General features: G+C 45.6%; 1 protein-coding gene across 1 annotated transcript in view; it reads right to left on the reverse strand.

Moving 5' to 3' along the window:
- Positions 1 to 19,290, reverse strand: part of ADGRV1 (adhesion G protein-coupled receptor V1) — a 373,937-nt gene that overhangs the window by 75,892 nt on the left and 278,755 nt on the right. The window contains exon 83 of the mRNA XM_015427126.1: positions 3,664 to 3,821. Coding sequence (XP_015282612.1) covers positions 3,664 to 3,821 — 158 coding nt within the window. The remainder of the gene's footprint in view (positions 1 to 3,663; positions 3,822 to 19,290) is intronic.

Below are 19,290 nucleotides of genomic sequence, written 5' to 3' on the forward strand. Positions count from 1 at the left end.
TGCACCATGAGCCAGTGTCCACATCATTCTGAAGAGAGATTTGTACTTTCAAGGACTAATAGATCACTATTCAACTGGTGCAGATGTCATTTATACATGGTGGCAAAACCATTTGTTATGTGTATCATTTTTTGTTGTAAGTAGAACTGTATAAGAAGACAGTAGTCTCAAATGTGATTTGTACAGCATGACAGATTATTCTGGTTATTTGTTTGCACAACTGTATTCACTATATTTCCATTTTTGTGTGGTAGTAAAAAGGCAAAGGCAGGAGGCACTTTCTAGGCCTTTGTGGGGAACTCACTGGGGCAAGTCCTAATTAGGGTTGCCAGTTCCAGTGGAGTCTAAGGAAGCCAGAGTTTGGGGAGGAGAGAGGCCTCAGCTGAATAGAATGCCATAGAGCCCACCCTCCAAAGCAGTTATTTTCTCGGGGGGGGGGAGAGATCTGTTGTCTGGAGTTCAGTTGTGATACCCAGTGATCTTCAGGCTCTACCTGGAGGTTGGCTACCGTAGGCATAGCAGTTAGTGCTTCAGAGCAGGGTCTTCTAGACCAAGGTTCTTGCTGTTGAAGTTGAGTGGGTGATTTTGGACCAGTCACAGACTTTCAGCCTAACCTACCTCACAGGATTGTTGTGCAGATCAAAAGGAGAAGAGGAGAATGATGTAAGCTGCTTTGGTCTCCACTGCAGAGAAAGACTGTAGTTTTCTACCTGGGGAACCATTGCTGCCAATCTCCAAGTGAGGGCTGAAGATCACTCAGAATTAAAACTGCTCTCCAGATGGCAAAGATCAGCTCCCCTGGAAAAAAATGGCTGCTTGGCAGGGTGGACTCTGTGTCATTATACCCTGCTGAGGTCGCTTCCCTCCTGCTTCAGTCACCACTGCGGAGAGAAACTAGCTGTCCTAGGTAGAGGCTACAGGGAGGGGGGAAGATATGTAAACCTGAAGTTAGAGGGGCAGATAACAGTACGTTGATGGCTGGCTGGGAAGGAAATAGGGTTGCCACCTCCGAGTTAGGAAATTCCTGGAGATTTGAGGGCTGGAGAGAGTGAGGTTTGAGGAGGGGTGGGACCTCAGACAGATACAAAGCCATTTCCTCCACCCTCCAAACCAGCCATTTCCTCCTGGGGAACCATTTTTGTCAATCGCCAGGGGAGGACTGGAGATCACTCAGAATTACAACTGCTCTTCAGATGGCAGAGATCAATTCCTCTGGAGAAAATGGTAAGCTATGTGTCATTATACCCTGCTGAGGTCACCACAACGAATTGACGCTGAGTGCCCAAGACCAGGGCACCCAACCAGAGCCTCTTTCTAGAGCTCATTGTATTTATTTCCACAACGAGCCTTATTCCTAGTTTTTATATAATGCAGTAACAGTGATATTTGACACCACACAAATTAATATCAGGAGTGCAAAAAAGAGGGCTGCATCAATGCAGTCAAAGGTGAGAAGAAGAAAAAATGACCATACAAATTAATATATCTGTCTGTCTTTCTTTCTGTCTGTCATCCTACATCAGATATTAGTTGGCAATGTCAGAATGCATATGCAGATCATGCTATTATATATCAGAACAGATAGTACTGGATCTAATTAGAGATTTATTTATTTTCATTTATAGTCAATATATGATGAGAAATCCCTTTCCTTGGATACTAAGATTGTCTTACTTGTCTATTTAAGGGACAGGGTAGAGGAAACTGCTGCCTACATGTGTATTACCTCCTACTGGAAGGTGATCAACTGTACCATCTTTAAAAGGGTGGTTTAATCAAATCTGAGATATTCCTTTAATGTCAAAACTGACGCTATGGGGAATGAGTATTAACTCAGTCTAATAAACATTCTGAGAAACTGTTTTCTTATGCATCTGAATACCAATTTCAAAACAATACACAACTTTAAGTATTTTTCCTATGTTACAATTGGTGGATAAGGCTAGAACCATGTACATCTTAGTTTTGGCTCAATTTTAGCTCAATATACTATGCAAAAAGGGTGGAAAAGATTTTGTAAAGCTTCTGGTATTTTTTTTGTAGCTGGGGAAAGAAGATATGGGGGGGGGACTGCTAGATTCCCAAGGGAGGATAACATCTGGTCCAGGTTACAGAATCCAGTCATGCTTCCCAGGTGGTGTAAAGCCAAATGGCAAAGCCTTTCTCTCTCTGACATCCCCTTTCCACCCTATACATGGACAATATTGTTAGAGTTAGATTTCTTCAATGCAAGCAATACCACAATAAACCAGAAATCCTTCATATTACATTTTGGCCTGCTGACTTGTTCATCCAGGAAACAAACTTGCCTCTGAGTAGCTTGGAGATAAAGAATGTGGCCCACCAATGACCATCTTCAGTTGCTAACAAAATCAAGGTGCAACCTAAGTCAAGTTTCTTAAGGTATAGTAGACAGAGAACTTAAACAACAGCCCAGTTTAAATCTTCGTTATGAAACTCATTGGGAAACCATGTGCAAGTAAATATCTCCTTGCCTGTCCTCCTCACAGTCTTGTTACTATAATTAAAAGAGTGAGAAAAATATACTGAAACCTACTTTAAGCCTTGCAATGGGGAAGGAGAAAATTTCATCTAGATAAATAAGCCCTCCTGTCTTCTACTCCTTAAGCAGCATGAAAGTACATGAATCACAATTACAATGCCGACTAAAGACTGAGGAGCACTGCCAATAAAAAGAGCTGACAACCCTAAAACAAGGAGTGACTTTGGACTTAGTTCATGTTGGATCTTCCTCTTTTCCCACTGCCTTCAACTTTTCCTCTCATTATTGTTTTTTCCAGTGACTCTTGTCTTCTCATAATGTGACCAAAGTATGATCGCCTCAGTTTGGTATTTTCAGCTTCTAGGGAGAGTTCAGACTTACTTTGATCTACAACCCACTGTTTTATATTTTAGGTAGTCCACAGTATCCATAAAACTCTCATCCAACCCCACATTTCAAATGAGTCAACTTTCTTCCTGTCAGCTTTTTTCACTGTCCAGCTTTCACACCCATACATAGTAATGGGGAATATTATAGTATGAATTATCTTGTTCTTGGTCTACAACATTTCTTTACACCTAAGGATCTTTTCTAGCACCTTCTGATTTCTTGGCTGTGGTGGTCTCCCTTTTGGTTGATGATTGAGCCAAGACTGAGAAATTTCAATTTCTTCATCATCAAACTTAAAGTTGTGCAATTCTTCATTTGTCATTACTTTTGTCCTCCTGATGTCCCCTTGCACTTCAGGGCCTGATTTGGACTAGAACTGTGAAGTTGGGGGAAGAGTTGCTCCAGACTCCCCCCTCCCCTTTTTCTGAAGCCAAAATGGCTCCCGTATGCATTATTTCCACTTAATACAACATGTGAAACCATGAAATGGGGGGGGGAATACCCCCCAAGAGCCATTTCAGAATGGGAAAATGGTGCATGTAAGGAAGAGGCTGGAGGCCCTCCTCCCCAGCATCAAGGGCCTGATCTTACCTGGGCTCAGAGAAGTTCCCCACAGCTGCTATGCAGTTGCAGGGAAAGAGAGTCGTGTCCTTTACACAAAGATGTTAAAGCACAAGAAGACATTCAGAAAAACAGCAAACTATTTGTAAGGCAGTTTATTGAGGAAGCATTCCTCACTACCTTGATTAGAATTGTCTCAGGTTTCATACCTGCTGCATTAGTTCTTCCTCGGAATATGTCGTCATAAGCTTTCCACTGGGGTGTCACCTGATATGCATGGATGAACACCACAAATACCACTACCAAGCACATTAGTGGTGCCAATACAGCAGAGAAAAGAGCTGCATAAATATTCGGAATAAAGCACCTGAAGGGAAAAAGAGAAAAAAACAGTGTCATTTCTAAAGTTAGGCATGTAGGAACAAATGCCAACATTATCTGGCAGGCCACATATTGGCTTAATTACTTACACAAATAAACTCACTTGAGAGCTTTTATTTACAAGCGACACTTAATTATCTGGTACAGCATACAATAAAAAGGAGAACATTTGATTTTTAGGATGTGGTTCTTCTTTTTCTCATTCCGAATGGACATTAAAAGGGATTAGGTTTACAGACACAGTGACTTTAAAAAATGCTGTTAGGTGTATTATTTATTTAGTGTGGGTACTTGTAGTTATACTGTTTTAAAAACCCATTAAGCAATCGTTCACACTTAGCATCATAGTCACAGTCTTTCTTAGAAACACACACAGGTATCTATAAATAAGCAAGGCTGGCCTACAGTGCAAAGGCAACCATTTCTACTTCAGCCAGTGGAAACAGAATGCCACTTGTAGGCGGGAGCCATTTTTCCTTCCTTCTCCCTTCCCTCCTCCTGCTGTCCTCCCTCACTTCTTGTGGCTTCTGCTTCTTTAATACACTTAGGTCACCATCTTTTACATGGTATTTTTACACTGTGGCAGGAAAACGGGTGGGGCCAGAACTGTGCCTTCGAGCTCAGACAGCAAAAAGTGAAGGAACTAGTTCATTCCTCCAGAAAGCCTCCTGGCTGGCTGAGCAGGGAAATAGGGATGAGAATCACACAAGTCAGGGATGGGATGGGGCCACTGATATGGCATCAAACGACAGAGTAGTAGTGCTATAATCTTATAAGAAAACATGCCACATACCCCCTCTGATAGCGCTGCCAACTTGCACGTTGCACATGGAGATCTCCCACTATTACAATTGATCTCCAGACAATCAAGATCAGTTCCTCTGGAGAAAATGACTGCTTTGGAGGGTGGACTCTGTGGCATTATACCCAGCTGAGGTCCCTCCTCTCTCCAAACCCTGCCCCCCCAGGCTCCCCCCCCCAAATCTCCAGGTATTTCTCAATCCACAGCTGGCAAATCTATCCTCTGATCACATCATCAGACTATTTTGTGCAATCAATTTTTATCCCAGACTGTCAGCAGAGTTACACCCTTCAATGTCCCTTGAAGTCAATGGACTGAAGAAGGTGCCACTCTATTTAAGATGGCATTGTATGCTTGTGAAAAGGGCATCAGTCCTCGCTGACTTCTCTTGCCAAGTCTTTTGTATGTGTTTGCATTTGTATTGGAAACTCTGCCCTTAATACGTTTCACCATCAACACTGCTGCCATTCTGTACTTTAATATCGAACCGATGTACTTGTAACTGCTTTCATTTTAGCCAGCAGGGATTAATACAAATGGAAGAAGCGGGATTATGGCAGAAAGCACGGACAGTGCTGCAGTTTGCCTCCATAATCCTGTTCCCTTCCCCACAGACATTCATTCCTTGTCCTTAGACTGCATGGGCTACAGCCACACAGGGTGTGCATGGAAAGCAGACAGTCCCCACATTAAAGGGGAATACCCACATGATGTTATGTCCATTACAATTTATGGTATTCCCAAAGTCTTCCCCTATAAACTGGATTTAAAATAAATCTGCTTTTAATTTTTTTATTTTTTTTGGCCCCCCGTGGGGGATTTTTTTATTTGCATTTTCTAAAAAACTACAACAAAATTAGGGAGGGAACCTAATATTAGGAGAAAGAAAAGAAAACCCACTAAAACCCCAAGAGTTGGAGGTCATACATTGCTTATAACAGTATTAGCTTAACAATATAAAAGTTGCTTTTCTTGACACTGAGAGTGGTCAATTGTCATCATCCATTATGTTAACAAACCATCAAGTCTGACTGTATAGAGAGTATTACAGGAGAATCACTAATTCACTTAAAAACAAATTTCAGAGAACACTGGCATCTCATTTTACAATTATTTTTCCCTCCTTCATCTAAAGCAAATTAATAATCATATTTCCCACAGTAAATATAACACAATCAATTTCTCTTCCCACACTGTTATCTTAATTCTTCTTAAACATTTTCCCTGTGGCGTTTTCTTGCTGTAACTGGAACTGGTCATCTCAGAACTAAGTCCCTTTTTCTTTTTCAAGGACTGTAATCTGCTTAAATTCGTGCCTTCAATCTTGGGGATCATTCCATTTTTTGCTTTTTAAAAGCCAAACTTATATAGAGTCTATCCGTCCTTTTGCCCATTACACTTTTTCGAGTATGTCCATGGCATACCCATCGCTTACAGCTTTGCTTAGTCGTCTATATGCAGGCCACACCACTTAGTCTTACTATTAGACTCTCCTCTTTAATATTGGAAGTCCCTGTGATCAAAGGCTAGTTGCTTCTCCAATGTGAACACAGTCCTTTGAAAATAGCAGCCAAAGTATAACACAGTTCTTGTGAAATAACTCGTTGTTGCCAGCAGAGGGCAAAGACTTAGCTTGCAGCCTGAAAGAGTCTATGGTTGTTTTGGTCACATGGGCGAGTTGCTCTTCAACTTCCTGAAGGAAGCTTGTTTCTCGCTCGCTGCTTTTGCTGCCTTGCCAATCGCCATTTTTAAGCATGTTTACTTTTTCCAAAATTTGCAAAAGTACTGAAAGTTTGCCCAAATGCTTGTTTAACTCCTGGGGTCTCTCTACTACAGTCTATTGCTGTTTAAAACTCTGTCCCCACTGCAGTGGCTTTTCTTTTTTCACTTATTTCCGGGGGAGAGTCCCCCTCCCCCTTGCTTTAGTAAACGATGACGTCTGATCACTCGGATCTCGCCAGGTAAGGATTTTAACGCTGTACCTCCAAGCGCTTGTCCTGGTGTGCGTAGCTTAGTCCCATTCGGGAATGCAGCGCAGAGACCTTCAGGGCAAAGGGAAGCCTCGATCTTCCGGCACCGTGCCTGCAGAGAGGCGACCCTTAGCACCCCATGGCAAGGGACTCATTGCACGAGTTCCAGGAGGGTGCGTATATTCGCACCCCCTCTCAATACGCTGGTCCACGGATCATCCCCCAGGAGCGCCCTGGGGAAACAGTCATCATCAGCCCACCAAAACCGGAAGACAAAATAAACCTGCTTTAATCTGGTTAAAAAGGGAATCCACATGGACCCTTCCATCATTGCCACTGTGAGGGAGGAGGGTGGATATAAGCTCTGCTTTCAAAATGTAGTGGTGCTGCTCATTGCCACGTGCCCCCCCCCCTCTCCCCCAGCCCTTTAAAAGGTTTTTTTCCCTTTTCGTGCCAAGCCATGCTGTACCAATATAGCCCTGCTTGGTATGTAAAGCGAGGGCAAGGAAGGCATTTTAGAGCCTTGGTGGTGGTGGGGACTTTGTGCAAGCATTATCCCACTGCTGCATAGGTGTACTGGGGTGGGGGAGGACTGGAGGGCAACAGCAACAAGTGGTGCAGTAATATGGTGCGTGGATGCCGCCTGTGGCTTATCAGGGGTGTGTTTTTGCATGCCTGTGTCGATTCAGCCTTGAAAAGAGCTTTTGTCAATGACGCGTGTAAGACTGGCTTCCTAATATGCAGAACAACAGTGAAAACTATATAATCTTTACCTGGAAAACTAGCACTCTGTAAGTGTAAACATTTTAAAAAATATTTTCAAAAATTCCTATCAAGAGGACATTCCCAACATTAACAATATCTTCATCGAAACACATAATTATCTGCTTTTAGAATCTTCGTGAAAGCACAGAATAAACACACACACACACTCATCCTCACTGTTTCTAATGAATATGAATGGAACCTGATTCCTTTTTCTGTGGCACAGTTCTATGTAGACTTTCCTCCTTTGTGCTTTCATTTCTGAATTGAGCTATTTCACAGAGAGCTTTATAGCATAAAATGAGGAAGCTTTCTTTACCATCACCACAAAAGGAAATTTGCATGCTTTTCTCAGGGTGTGGCACACAACTGACCATTTTTTAAAAGGCAGTAAGAATTGGCTGAGAAAGTAACGGCAAAACTGAAACTCTTTATTTCCACTCTCAAATATGCATGTGTAATATATATCAGTGAACTTATTCTGATTACTAAACTAAGGGCACAATTCATCCTTGTGCAGATGCAGTCATTCATGCGCAGATGGATTTGTACATGGTTCAAGAGAACCCTGTTCCTCCCCCATTGCTGGCACATGTGCATGAATACATGTGCACTGGTCTATTCTCTGGGCATGGGATATGTGCACGGCCCTCCCTTGTCCTGTAATGCATATCTACTGGGTATTTGTGTATTTAGAAGAGCTCTAAGGGAAGCTAATATTGATCCCTTCATGTGCAGCTAGGGATGGCTCCATGTCCTAAACACATATTTACTGTTTTCTATCTGAAAATGAAAAGCAAAGAATGTCAAAAACTGCATTATAGCCATGGTTTAGTTGTATATACTCACTTTAAAAAAAGCAAGTCTCACTATCAAGTTTGACAGAACATAAAATAGCTATTAAAAGTGAGAAAAATGCTCACCACATCCTAAATGATGTGTCCTCTATTTTTCCTGCATGCTATCCTTTACATTAGATTCCACCCCACTGATCCCTGTCCTACAAATGAGTAGAACTGTTCACAAGCAGGGGTAATTTCCTGCAGGAGCGCACAGGAGCGGAGCCCGGGCAGTAAAGAGCCCAGGGGGCAGGCACATGCAACAAGCCCCGCCCCCTGCTCCCAGTAGCCCCCAGCCACAAGAGCAAGAAGCAGCCAGGTAAGTTGCAGAGCCTTCCCCCCATAGCAATCCAAAACAGTCCAGTGGCACCTTTAAGGCCAAGGTTTATTCAGGTACAAGCTCTCCCTCCTCTGTGAGGGCAGATCTGCCCGCTTCCCCCCCCCCCATAGCTAGCAATCCAAAATAGTCCAGTGGAGCTTGAGCGGTGGGTGTTGCCTTCTGACACACTTCTGGTGATGTCAGTGGATGTGGCATATGCAAATAAGTTATGCTAATGAACCCCTGCACCTCTTTTTCTACGAAATGACCCCTATCACCCCATAGCTATTAATCACCTTTGCTTTCTTAGTTCTGTACTGTATGTGTGAATGCTTGATTATTGTTTGTATGCTTGAGAATATTTAGTAAAGAAATCATTATTTTAGCTACCCAGTCTCTGTGTCTATTCCTGGGTTCTTGGGAATTCTGACTCCAGTACACACAGTTCATGATCCCCACTATATGCCTATTGCCATTTTATATTCATAATTCCGTAAGCTATTATTAAGAAATAAGGCAATTTGGCTAACGTCTTTCCTGCCTTCCCCATTCCCCAGAAACCCTTGACACCTCCAAAAAGCTGATGCAGGAGATCAGAGGACCAATATGGACCAAAAGATATGACCCAGGGAGTCTGCAATGAGTAGGGGGAGCTGGTTGAAACCATCCCTGCTTTGCTCTTGCAACAGCAGAGACTTTTGCACCAAGAGGAAGAGGAGGATGATTTCACCCAGTTCCCCCACCTCCCTACAGATCCCTGGGTTGCATATTGTTTTGTCCATGTGGCTCCTGCATCAGCTTTTAGGAGGTCTTAGATGGTTTGCTGAGGCGAGGGACAGGAAGGAAAGACAGTTTTTCAGTGCTTCCAGCTCATAAGAACTTACATCTGCCTCTCTTCCTATTCATCTTTTCATATGACGAAGTTCTTCTTTCAACCTGAGTTGAATTTAGCTTGACAGAGCTGGTGAAGGGAACTACTAAGGTCAAATAATGTTGTAACAGTCAACGGAATATGATCAAAGGGGAAACTATCAGGTAGTTCCTGCAAGAGAAATTCCACCACACTAAGATCTGCCCTCTCTCACTGAAAGCCTGGGGCACAAGGCCATTTTGTTTGCTGTTCTTGCTGCTAATGTTGTCTGGCAGAAGGAACATTAACATGTTGCTCTTTGAGTGTTTCACTTTTTAATCTAAAACAACATCTTGCTAAATGCTATGTGTTATGCTTTCTCTCCTCTACGGTTTCGAACATGAAGCATGTAAGAACTTATCAGAGCAATTAATTGAAACATTTTGAAATATGCTATTGGCAGGAAATGCTGACTCAGTAAAACGGGTTTACCTCTTTACTTCCTTTCTCTACCCCACCTGATTCCTATGAAATATACATTTAATTACAACTCAGTGAATACATATTCAACTAAATCTGTGCATGTACACAGTGCGTGCATGGCTTAACATGTGTCCTATTTGACACCAAAGTAGAAAGTCACCATCACATACCCTAAACAAACATAGCCCTAGCTTTAATGAATATATGTTACACAATCTCTAAGCTGTATGCCAAACTTCCTTGGGAGATCATAAATGCCTAGTCATGTGCGGTCCCAGACAGAAAGCACTCACAGCAGTAAATGAAGTTACATTCAAATTTGTTTCTCGCTCAAATGCTGTCACAGCTTTTTCTACTAAACTAAAAGGCACAATTAGAGATATTTTGAACTGGTGTCAGACAAAAGCTTTTTGACTCACTAATGTCTTGCAACCCGTGGGCATATGAAAAGCCTGAGAAATGGAGAAGGCAAAACTCCAGCCTGCCACAGAAGGCCACGCATTAGCTTACAGAAATACTTACTGAGACTTTGATTTAGGCATGCACATGGGCAGGCTGGGATGCTGAAATGCCCCAAGAGCAAGCAGAAATGAGCCGTTTCTGCAACACTGGCTGTCCCACAGGGGCTGCTCATATTGGAGAGAGCCACTAGTGGCATGGAAGGAGGTGGCAGGCAAGGCTATGCCCATAGCTGTCAATGCTTGTCAGGACTGAGTCAAGTGGGCCTCACATGATCACATGAACACATGGAGCTGCCATACTGAATCAGACCCTTGGTCCATCAGTCAATACTGGCTACTCAGACTGGCAGTGGTTCTCCGGGGTCTCAGGTTGAGGTCACGGTGCTTCTGTGCTGCTGGCACTCACTCAGTTAGCTCCTGGCCTCCAGTACCCTCCAGGCCACTGACCGACCTACCAGGAACTTTCCTAATAAATTTAAAGAGCCTTTGGTCATGGAAAGAGATGAGACCCCGGGAGAATGTTGGTGGTGCTAGTTGTGGAAGTCTGGAAGGAACGAATTCACTATTAGAAATATAATTGGGATTCTCGGTTTCTTTAGCTACAACAAACCAGTACAGACACTCCACTTGAATGCTGGAGAAGAGTGACACCTCCTACTTACCTGACACACTTACTTTTTTCATGGAATATTGATTTAGGGTGACCAAATAAGGGACAGAATGTGGCCCTAGCTTTTTTTTAGTGTTAAATATTCACATAGTGGATAGCCTAGTCTAGACCAATCCCATCAGCTCTTGGAAGATAAGCCGGGTTAGTATTTGGATGGGAGACCACCAAGGAATTCCAGGGTCACTATGCAGATGAAAGCAATGGCAAAACACCTCTGTTAGTCCCTTGTCTTGAAAACCCTACAGGGTCACTGTAAGTCAGCTGCAACTTGATGGCACTTCACCCACACACAGCTATAGGCAGTGACAGAGGGAACCAGGTGCTCTGGCAGCAGTGGCTGCTCATGTAGTTGCTGCAACCCCTTTGGACTTTTGTCATATACTGACTCTCCTGTACAAAGATCCTGTCCTACACACACTCTGTGTGTGTGTGTGTGTGTGTATGTGTGTGTGCATGCTATTTCCTTGCCAGACCAGCGTAGTCATATCCTCACTGGTTCCTGTGTGGGCCCCTTCTTTCCGGTTTGCTGGGGCTGAGTGAGTGTCTCGTCTCCCACGCAGCATGCCAGCCCTGTGACCTTATTTTTCTGCCAATTTATAAGTAGTAGCTGCTTTGCGTGAGTGCATATTTGCATGTGTACTAATTCTCTCCTTGTGGCATCCTTTGCTGACCAACGTTTGACACAGGAAGGTGTAACATACTCATCGATGAATTTATCAGATTTCTGGTTCAGTCTTTAGCAGAGATACTACAAAGCGTTCTTTTTAAAAAGTTGACAAGTATTTATACACGGTGCCCTGGAGGTTAAAAACAGCAGTGCAGAGTGCATTACAACAGACACAGTACTCGTCTGTTCAACTGAAACTGAAATCTACATTTGAAAGACTGGAGCAGAGAACTTGAACCCAAGTGGCTCTTATCAAAAGGACTGCATCTGGCTTTCCCAGATCATGAACAGGAAATTACAGATACACTCTGAACTACATGTAAAGCAGCAGAACAAACACTTCCTATTGGCGGCTTGTGCTGCATACTGTTGCTGAGCAAACATCCACACAAACGCCATTGGCTCAGAGGTTAGCTTGTTCTCAGGAAGGAATGGGGGGGGGAGACAGTTGTGGCTGCTCACTCTATAACAGACTCATCTGCTCACTGCCATACAAAGAAAACATGAATGAGGCCTGGATAAATATCTGCTGCCAGACAATTCCCACAGAATAAAACAGGGAGCTGTCTTTGAATGGGCCAACTTTGATAGGTGTTAAAGGTCACATAATGCAGATTTATTACCCCTTAAACATTCTTGTTGTGCTCACAAACTGAGGCATTCTAGACACTTTTCAGGAGAACTGAGCAGACATCCTGCATCTATGCAGATGATATTGTCTTGGCAAGACCCCTACCCCTTCACTTTGCTAATAATTCCCCCCCAAGAATGGAGGATAGGTCTATCAGTGGTTACTAGCCATGGTAACTAAAGGGAACCTTCACACCCTTTCCGCACTCTCCTCTAAGCACTCTCCTTTAAATCTATGTTCACCGCAGTATCCTCCAAGCAATTCTGCACTAAAATCGAATTCAACCTTTTAATTCGAGGTTATTTTTCTGTTCTGCATTACGTTACCTCCCTCCCCAGCCTCTATGACCCGTTGCTAGACCTTCAGAGGAACTAGTTGGCCACTGTGTGAGACAGGATGGTGGACTAGACAGACTGCTGGTCTGATCCAGCAGGGCTCCTTCTTATGTTCTTATAAATCAGGCCAATAACAGCAAGTACTGAGAACCAGTTAGTATTTGCTCTTCTCAAGCATGACTATTGTTCAAAGTTTTCTGTGCGGAATGTTGACATAGTAGTGTCACAAGCACCTACTGGATGGCACTCTGTTATACCACTTGCAGGTGGGTCAGTTGTTTTTTCCCACGTTACTTTTAGAAAAAAATTCTGCACCGGTTGTGTGTTTGCCCTTACCAGTACTTAACAACACTGCAAACTTCACTTAATGCACAGTGTAAGCACTCACTTGCTGAGTGGGGTAGGACATCAAGTATATATTCAATTAACCTTGGGGGGAAAACTACACTAGCGGCCAGTTTGCTGTGGGGTTCAATTCAAAGTGCAGGTTCTTACCTATAACATCTTTCATGACCTGGTACCAACATTCCCAAAGAAAAATCTCTCACCAAATTAGTAATTCATATGTCAGTTTAGATCATCTCATTACTCTTGCTGATGGTGCCCTGTATATGTCCAGTCTATACACAAAAAGGCAGAACTTATGCTTTTTCAGTGGTGGCCCCTGCTTTGCGGAATCGGCCTACCAGAAGCGGTACAGGGCGCTCTACTTCATTAACTTTTCATACGGCATAACAATATGTCTTTATTTGATACCGTGACAGTTTAAGAGGGGTCGTTTCGTCGAAAAAGAGCTAGGGGAACTCATTAGCATAGGTAAAAGGTAAAGGTTCCCTTGCTCGAAAGCCAGTCGAGTCCGACTCTAGGGTTGCGGTGCTCATCTCCGTTTCAAAGCCGAAGAGCCAGCGCTGTCCGAAGACGTTTCCGTGGTCATGTGGCCGGCATGACTAAACACCAAGGCGCACGGAACGCTGTTACCTTCCCACCGAAGTGGTCCCTATTTATCTACTTGCAATTTCTTGCTTTCGAACTGCTAGGTTGGCAGGAGCTGGAACTAGAGACGGGAGCTTACTCCGTCATGCGGCACACTCGGGTCTCGAACTGCTGAACTACTGACCTTCCACAGCCTGCAGTTCAGCGTCTTAACCACTTGAGCCACCGCAGCATAACTCATTAGCATATGCCACACCCCCTGACATCACTGGAAGTGTGTCATAAGGCCACACCCCCTGACATCACCGGAAGTGTGTCATAAGGCCACACACCCCGCCCCCAACGGTCCCGGCCGCTGCCGTGGACCTGGAAGGCCGGTGGGAGTGCAAGGAAGCCCCATGAAGGCCCTCCCTGGCCCCAGGCAGGCAGGGGTGGGGAGAGGCAGGGAGGAAGCAACTTACCCTCCCTCTTCTCCTGTCTCCTCCTGGCTGAATGAGGGCCGGAAACGGGGCAGCCGGAAGCAGGGGGCGGGGCTTCGGCATGTGCCCCGCCCCCCGTACCTCACCCGGGGGAACTGCGATCCCCCACAATCCCCCCCGAAATGACCTCTGCAGTTTAAATACATTTTATGGCAGGTTGCATTCCACACTGACCAATAAATTACACACCTCCTTTTGTTTAAAAAACAAAACAGCTTTCCCATCACAAAAAAAACATTCATTGGAATGGCCATTAGGTAGCCATAGATAGTACAGTGCTAGCACAGATGCGATGTCCTCTTAGAGAGAGGGTGTGCTTTGAAAGGCCTTCAGAATAGTAAGAGTAGTTAATTTATTAGCAGGACAGTTGGCCATTAAATTTGCTTAAAACTCTAGAGTTACATCTGCAGGAGTTTTGAAGAACACAAAAATAATTCCAATAAGATTTGTGACATTCACTCTTATAGTTTCTCTGCATCTCTTGTTCTAGATGTAAAAGAATTATCACAACAAAGAGCCAGTACTGGGTATAAAAACCTTCCAGACCTTAGGGCTAATTAAAAGATTTTGTGTGGTAAACCACAAAAAAGTTATTTATACTGAAGGCAGATAAAAACAGGGTGCTTACCTATAACTGAGGATCTTTGAGTGGTCATCTGTGCATTCACACCTCTGGGATATAGTGCGCCTGTGCTGACCCTGATTGGTATACTGGAAAGCAAAAGGGATTTTCGCGCCCACTCCCTGGTAATGTGCCGGGCTCCACTGCGCATGACCAAGAGAGGGGCACGATGATCCCGCCAGTTCCTTCTGACCACTGCCCTCAGTCTCCAAAGAAAGAATGGAAGGACCGAAAGCAGAGGGGAAGGAAGGCGGGTGGTGAGAATGCACAGATGACCACTTGAAGATCCTCAGTTACGGGTAAGTAACCTGTTTATCTTCTTCGTCGTCTCTGTGCATCACACCTCTGGGAGGCTACCCACCTACCTGGAGAAGGGAGGTGAGGTCCTAAATCTGTGCTGCCTGCAACACCGCTCGTCCTACCATGGAACGCTGATGAAGACGTACATCAAGGGCATAATGCTTCACAAATGCGTTACAGATATCTTCTAGTGACGCACCTCGCAGGAAGGCTGTGGATGCCGCCACTGCCCAGGTGGAATGTGCCCGTAGCGGATCCAGGAGCGACCTTTTAGCTAGCACGTAGCATAATTTAATAATCTCCACAATCCACTTGGATAGGCGTTTGGATGACAGCTTCTTCCCTTGAGAGAGTAGAACATAAGAAATGAACAAGGCCGGTGATTTCCTAAAGGGCTGCGTTCAATTCAGGTAAAAGAGTAGAGCTCTTTTGACGTCCAATGAGTGAAATTGGCGTTCTTCCTCTGTCGAAGGGGACGGAAAGAACACTGGGAGAACAATGTCCACTTGAAGATGAAACTCAGAAACGACTTTCGGTAAGAAAGAAACATCTGAAGCCAATGTGACCCCATTGTGATGGAAACTCAAATAAGGGGGTCACAGCGGAGTGCCGATAACTCTCCCATCCTCCTAGTGAACCACAACTAAAAAGGCAGTCTTCCATGACAGAAGCTGCAGACTACAAGTAGCCATAAGTCTCGTAAGCACCATGGGTAGGTCCCACGCTGGTGTGGGACCACGTAACAGAGGGAAGAGGTGGGTCAGGCCCTTAAGAAACTTCTTGGTCTGAGGGTGGGAGAAAACAGAATGACTGTCAATCGGCGGGTGATTAGCAGAGATCGCGGCTAGATAGGCCTTCAACGAGGCACAGCTGAGGCCTAGGTCCAGACGAGATAATAAGAACCTGAAGAGTGCCATCAAGTCAGATGGGGGTGGTGGCAATCTCAACGAGTCAAGGTGAGACAAGATTTTTTTCCACTTTCCAGCGTAAGAAATCCGGGTAGATGGCTTGTGACAGTTCAATAGGACGTGAACTATTCTGTCTCTGAACACTTGAAAAGGATCCTCCAAACTGTGAGCTTGAGATGCTGCACATCATGATGCAGTATCTGCCCTCTCTCCGCCAGGAGGAGATCTGCAGCTGGGGGGAAATGAATGAAGGAGCCCTTGGATAGGTGTAGCAGAGTGGAGAACCAATGTTGGCGGGGCCACCACGGGGTCACTAAGAGACAGCGTGGCTTTTCCTGCATTAGCTTGACTAGTACTCTGGAGATTAGAGAGAAGAGAAGAAGAGATTGGATTTATACCCTGCCCTTCACTACCCAAAGGTGTCTCAGAGCGGCTTACAAACTCCTTTCCCTTCCCCTCCCCACAACAGACACCCTGTGAGGGCTGAGAGAACTCTTGACAGAAACTGCTCTTTTTCAAGAACAGCTGTGCCAGAGTTATGGCTTGCCCAAGGTCATCCAGCCAGGTGCAAGTGGAGGAGTGGGGAATCAAACCCGGTTCTCCCAGATTAGAGTCCGCACACTTAACCACTACACCAAACTGGAGACATGAAAGAGGAATCGGAGGGAAGAGGAACACGTGAAAACGTGACCACAGGACCAGAAGACCATCGCCCAGAGACAGGGGATCTGTCTCCGCTTTGGAACAGAACAGATGGCATTTTCTGTTGCTGCGTGTCGCAAACACATCCACCGCTGGATGGCTCCAAAGGTGAAAGATTGGTTGGAGATATATCCAAATGAGCTCCCACTCATGCTCCGATGCACCTCCTCTGCTCAAGAAGTCCGCTTGGACGTTCAACGTCCACGGTAGATGGGCGGCTCTCAGGAACGTGTTCCACAACTGACACTCATCCCATAATTCCAGGGCTAGTCAACATAGCCCCCTGGATATTGTACCTCCCTGTCTGTTGATGTAACACAGGGCTGTTGTGTTGTCCGTAAGGACAGTGACCACCTGCTGGGCCACCAGGTGTCGGAAAGACCTGAGTGCGTACTGCACTGCCAGCAATTCCAGAAAATTGATGTGATGGTGGGCTACATGGGATTCCCATCGAGCCCCGACACTGCCGCTGGATTTGTTTTGCTGTGGCGTGCCCGGTCTTGTGGAATAGGGTCACTAGATCGACAATGTCCCTTGCTCTCTGGGGAGGGAGGAAGGCATTTACCAGATCTGTCCACCAAAGCAGAGAGCCCAAAACAGTCAGTGGGAAGTCCAGATGAAGGGATTGGGGTTAACTCTGTGGGTGAAACCTGCGGATGAACCAGAGCTGGAGAGGTCTCATATGCACTCTGGCAAAGACAATGACATTGATGGTGGCTGCCATCAAACCCAGCTGCCGCTGGATTTGTTTTGCTGTGGCGTGCCCGGTCTTGTGGAATAGGGTCACTAGATCGACAATGTCCCTTGCTCTCTGGGGAGGGAGGAAGGCCTTGAAAATGACAGAGTCCAGGATAGCTCCTATAAACTGCACTCTTTTGGTGGGAAGGAGCATTGACTTTTGTAGGTTCACCTTGATGCCCAAGAATTTTAGGACGGACAAGGTTAGGTTGACATGGGTGCGCAGGGATGCCTTTGAGTCTGCTACCAGTAACCAGTCATCTATATAGGGAAATATTTGGACTCCCCTTAGACAAAGGTGTGCCACCACGACCACCATAACCTTTGTGAAGACCCGAGGGGCCGAGGACAGTTCAAATGGAAGGGCTCTGAATTGGAAATGATGATTGCCCACTGCAAAATGGGGAAACAGTGATGGGCGGGGTGGATGGAGACATGAAAGTAGGCACCCTTGAGGTCCAATGTCACCATCCACGTCCCTGGCTTTTGGAGTGGAAGAATGGACTGTAATGTTGTCATCCGGAACTTTTTGTATAGGACGAAAGAGTTCAGTTTCCTGAGGTCCAAGATGGGGCGTAAGCCCCCGTCCCGTTTCGGTACCATAAAGTAATGAGAGTAGAAGCCTGTGAGTTGTTGGGCTACGGGTTCCGGCACCTTTGCTGAGAAGGGCTTGAACCTCTTCCAGGAGGACGACTGAAGGTGGTGTGACGACAATGTCGGTAGAGGAAGGGATTTGGGAAAACTCTATGAGGTATCCCGATTTCATTATTGACAGGACCCGTACGTCCGAAGTAATAAGCTTCCAAGTCGACAGGTGAGGAGACATCGAGACGGACGAAGGATGAGCCCAAGGAGCTTTGGCTGTCTGCAAAAGGACTGAAGTCATGGGAAGGGTGACCGAGGTCGACGTGTCCATCTGGACGATGAAGACCGAGTCTGTGACTGTCGGAAGAGGCTGGATTGTGGGTAGAGCTAACGTGTGTGCCATTTGTTTGACAAAGTCTCCGTAAGGCTCAACGTCCTCCAACGACAAAATAGGGAGGCCAACCTACACTTGCTGCGGCGGGGATGGTTGTAGCAGTGGGTGTGAACTCTCCTCATCTGAGTGAGAGCTAGGGAAGCTGGAGCAATTTGAAGGTTCAGAGAATGACGTCTGAAGGATCGGCATCGAAGGTAATGACTCCGACTGATCTATAGGAGGTTTCAGTGCTGACGACTGGAGACCGGAGCCTTTAGCGATCGGTCTCGACTGTGAAGGTCTAATGAACTCCGGTGCTGAGAAAGTCTGGAAGACAACGACTGGCGATCCCACTCTACGGGGGGACGTGGAGGAAGCCATGGCATCGATCCCAAAAATGGGTAAGTCCTGTACAGATATTGCCACTGGCGCTGATCCCAGGTCAGTGGCTGAAGGGGTGTCGGTGATCGATCCCGTTCATCGGGGATGAACGGAGGTGAAGGGATGACCACGTGTGTCCTTTGGTCTTGTTGCAGGTTCTTGACATTGGGGGATCGAGGAACCTGGGTCAAGTCCAGCTCCTGGTCGGAGTCAGGGGACTGGATGGGGTGATCGAAGTGCACCTTGTGGCTGCCCTCGGCTTGTTGAATCAAGCAAAGTGGCTGCAAGAGAGCTTTTCTTGTGCTTCTTAAGCTTGATAAGCCTAACGTCCTTGCCCTCCTTAAGCTTCGGCACCGATTTTACGGCATCGATGGAGGTTGATGGCGAAGACAAGGCAACTGTCGATTCCGAAGCGGGCGTCGACATCGAGGCGTGGCCGGACATCTCCTGAGATGAGTGCGTCACTGGCGAGAGTGCAACTTCCATAAGTGCCACCTGAAGTCTAGCTGCCCGATTCTTCATGGTCTGTTTGGAAAACTTGGAACAATGGGCGCAAGAGTCTACTTGGTGCATTTCCCCCAGGCATAAAAGGCAAAGGGAATGTCCATCGGGGGGGGGGGGGGGGGGGTTTTTGCCCCCCCT

The sequence above is a fragment of the Gekko japonicus genome, unplaced genomic scaffold, assembly GCF_001447785.1.
Source record: "Gekko japonicus isolate JY-2015 unplaced genomic scaffold, Gekko_japonicus_V1.1 scaffold573, whole genome shotgun sequence".
In the NCBI taxonomy this organism is placed as follows: Eukaryota; Metazoa; Chordata; class Lepidosauria; order Squamata; family Gekkonidae; genus Gekko; species Gekko japonicus.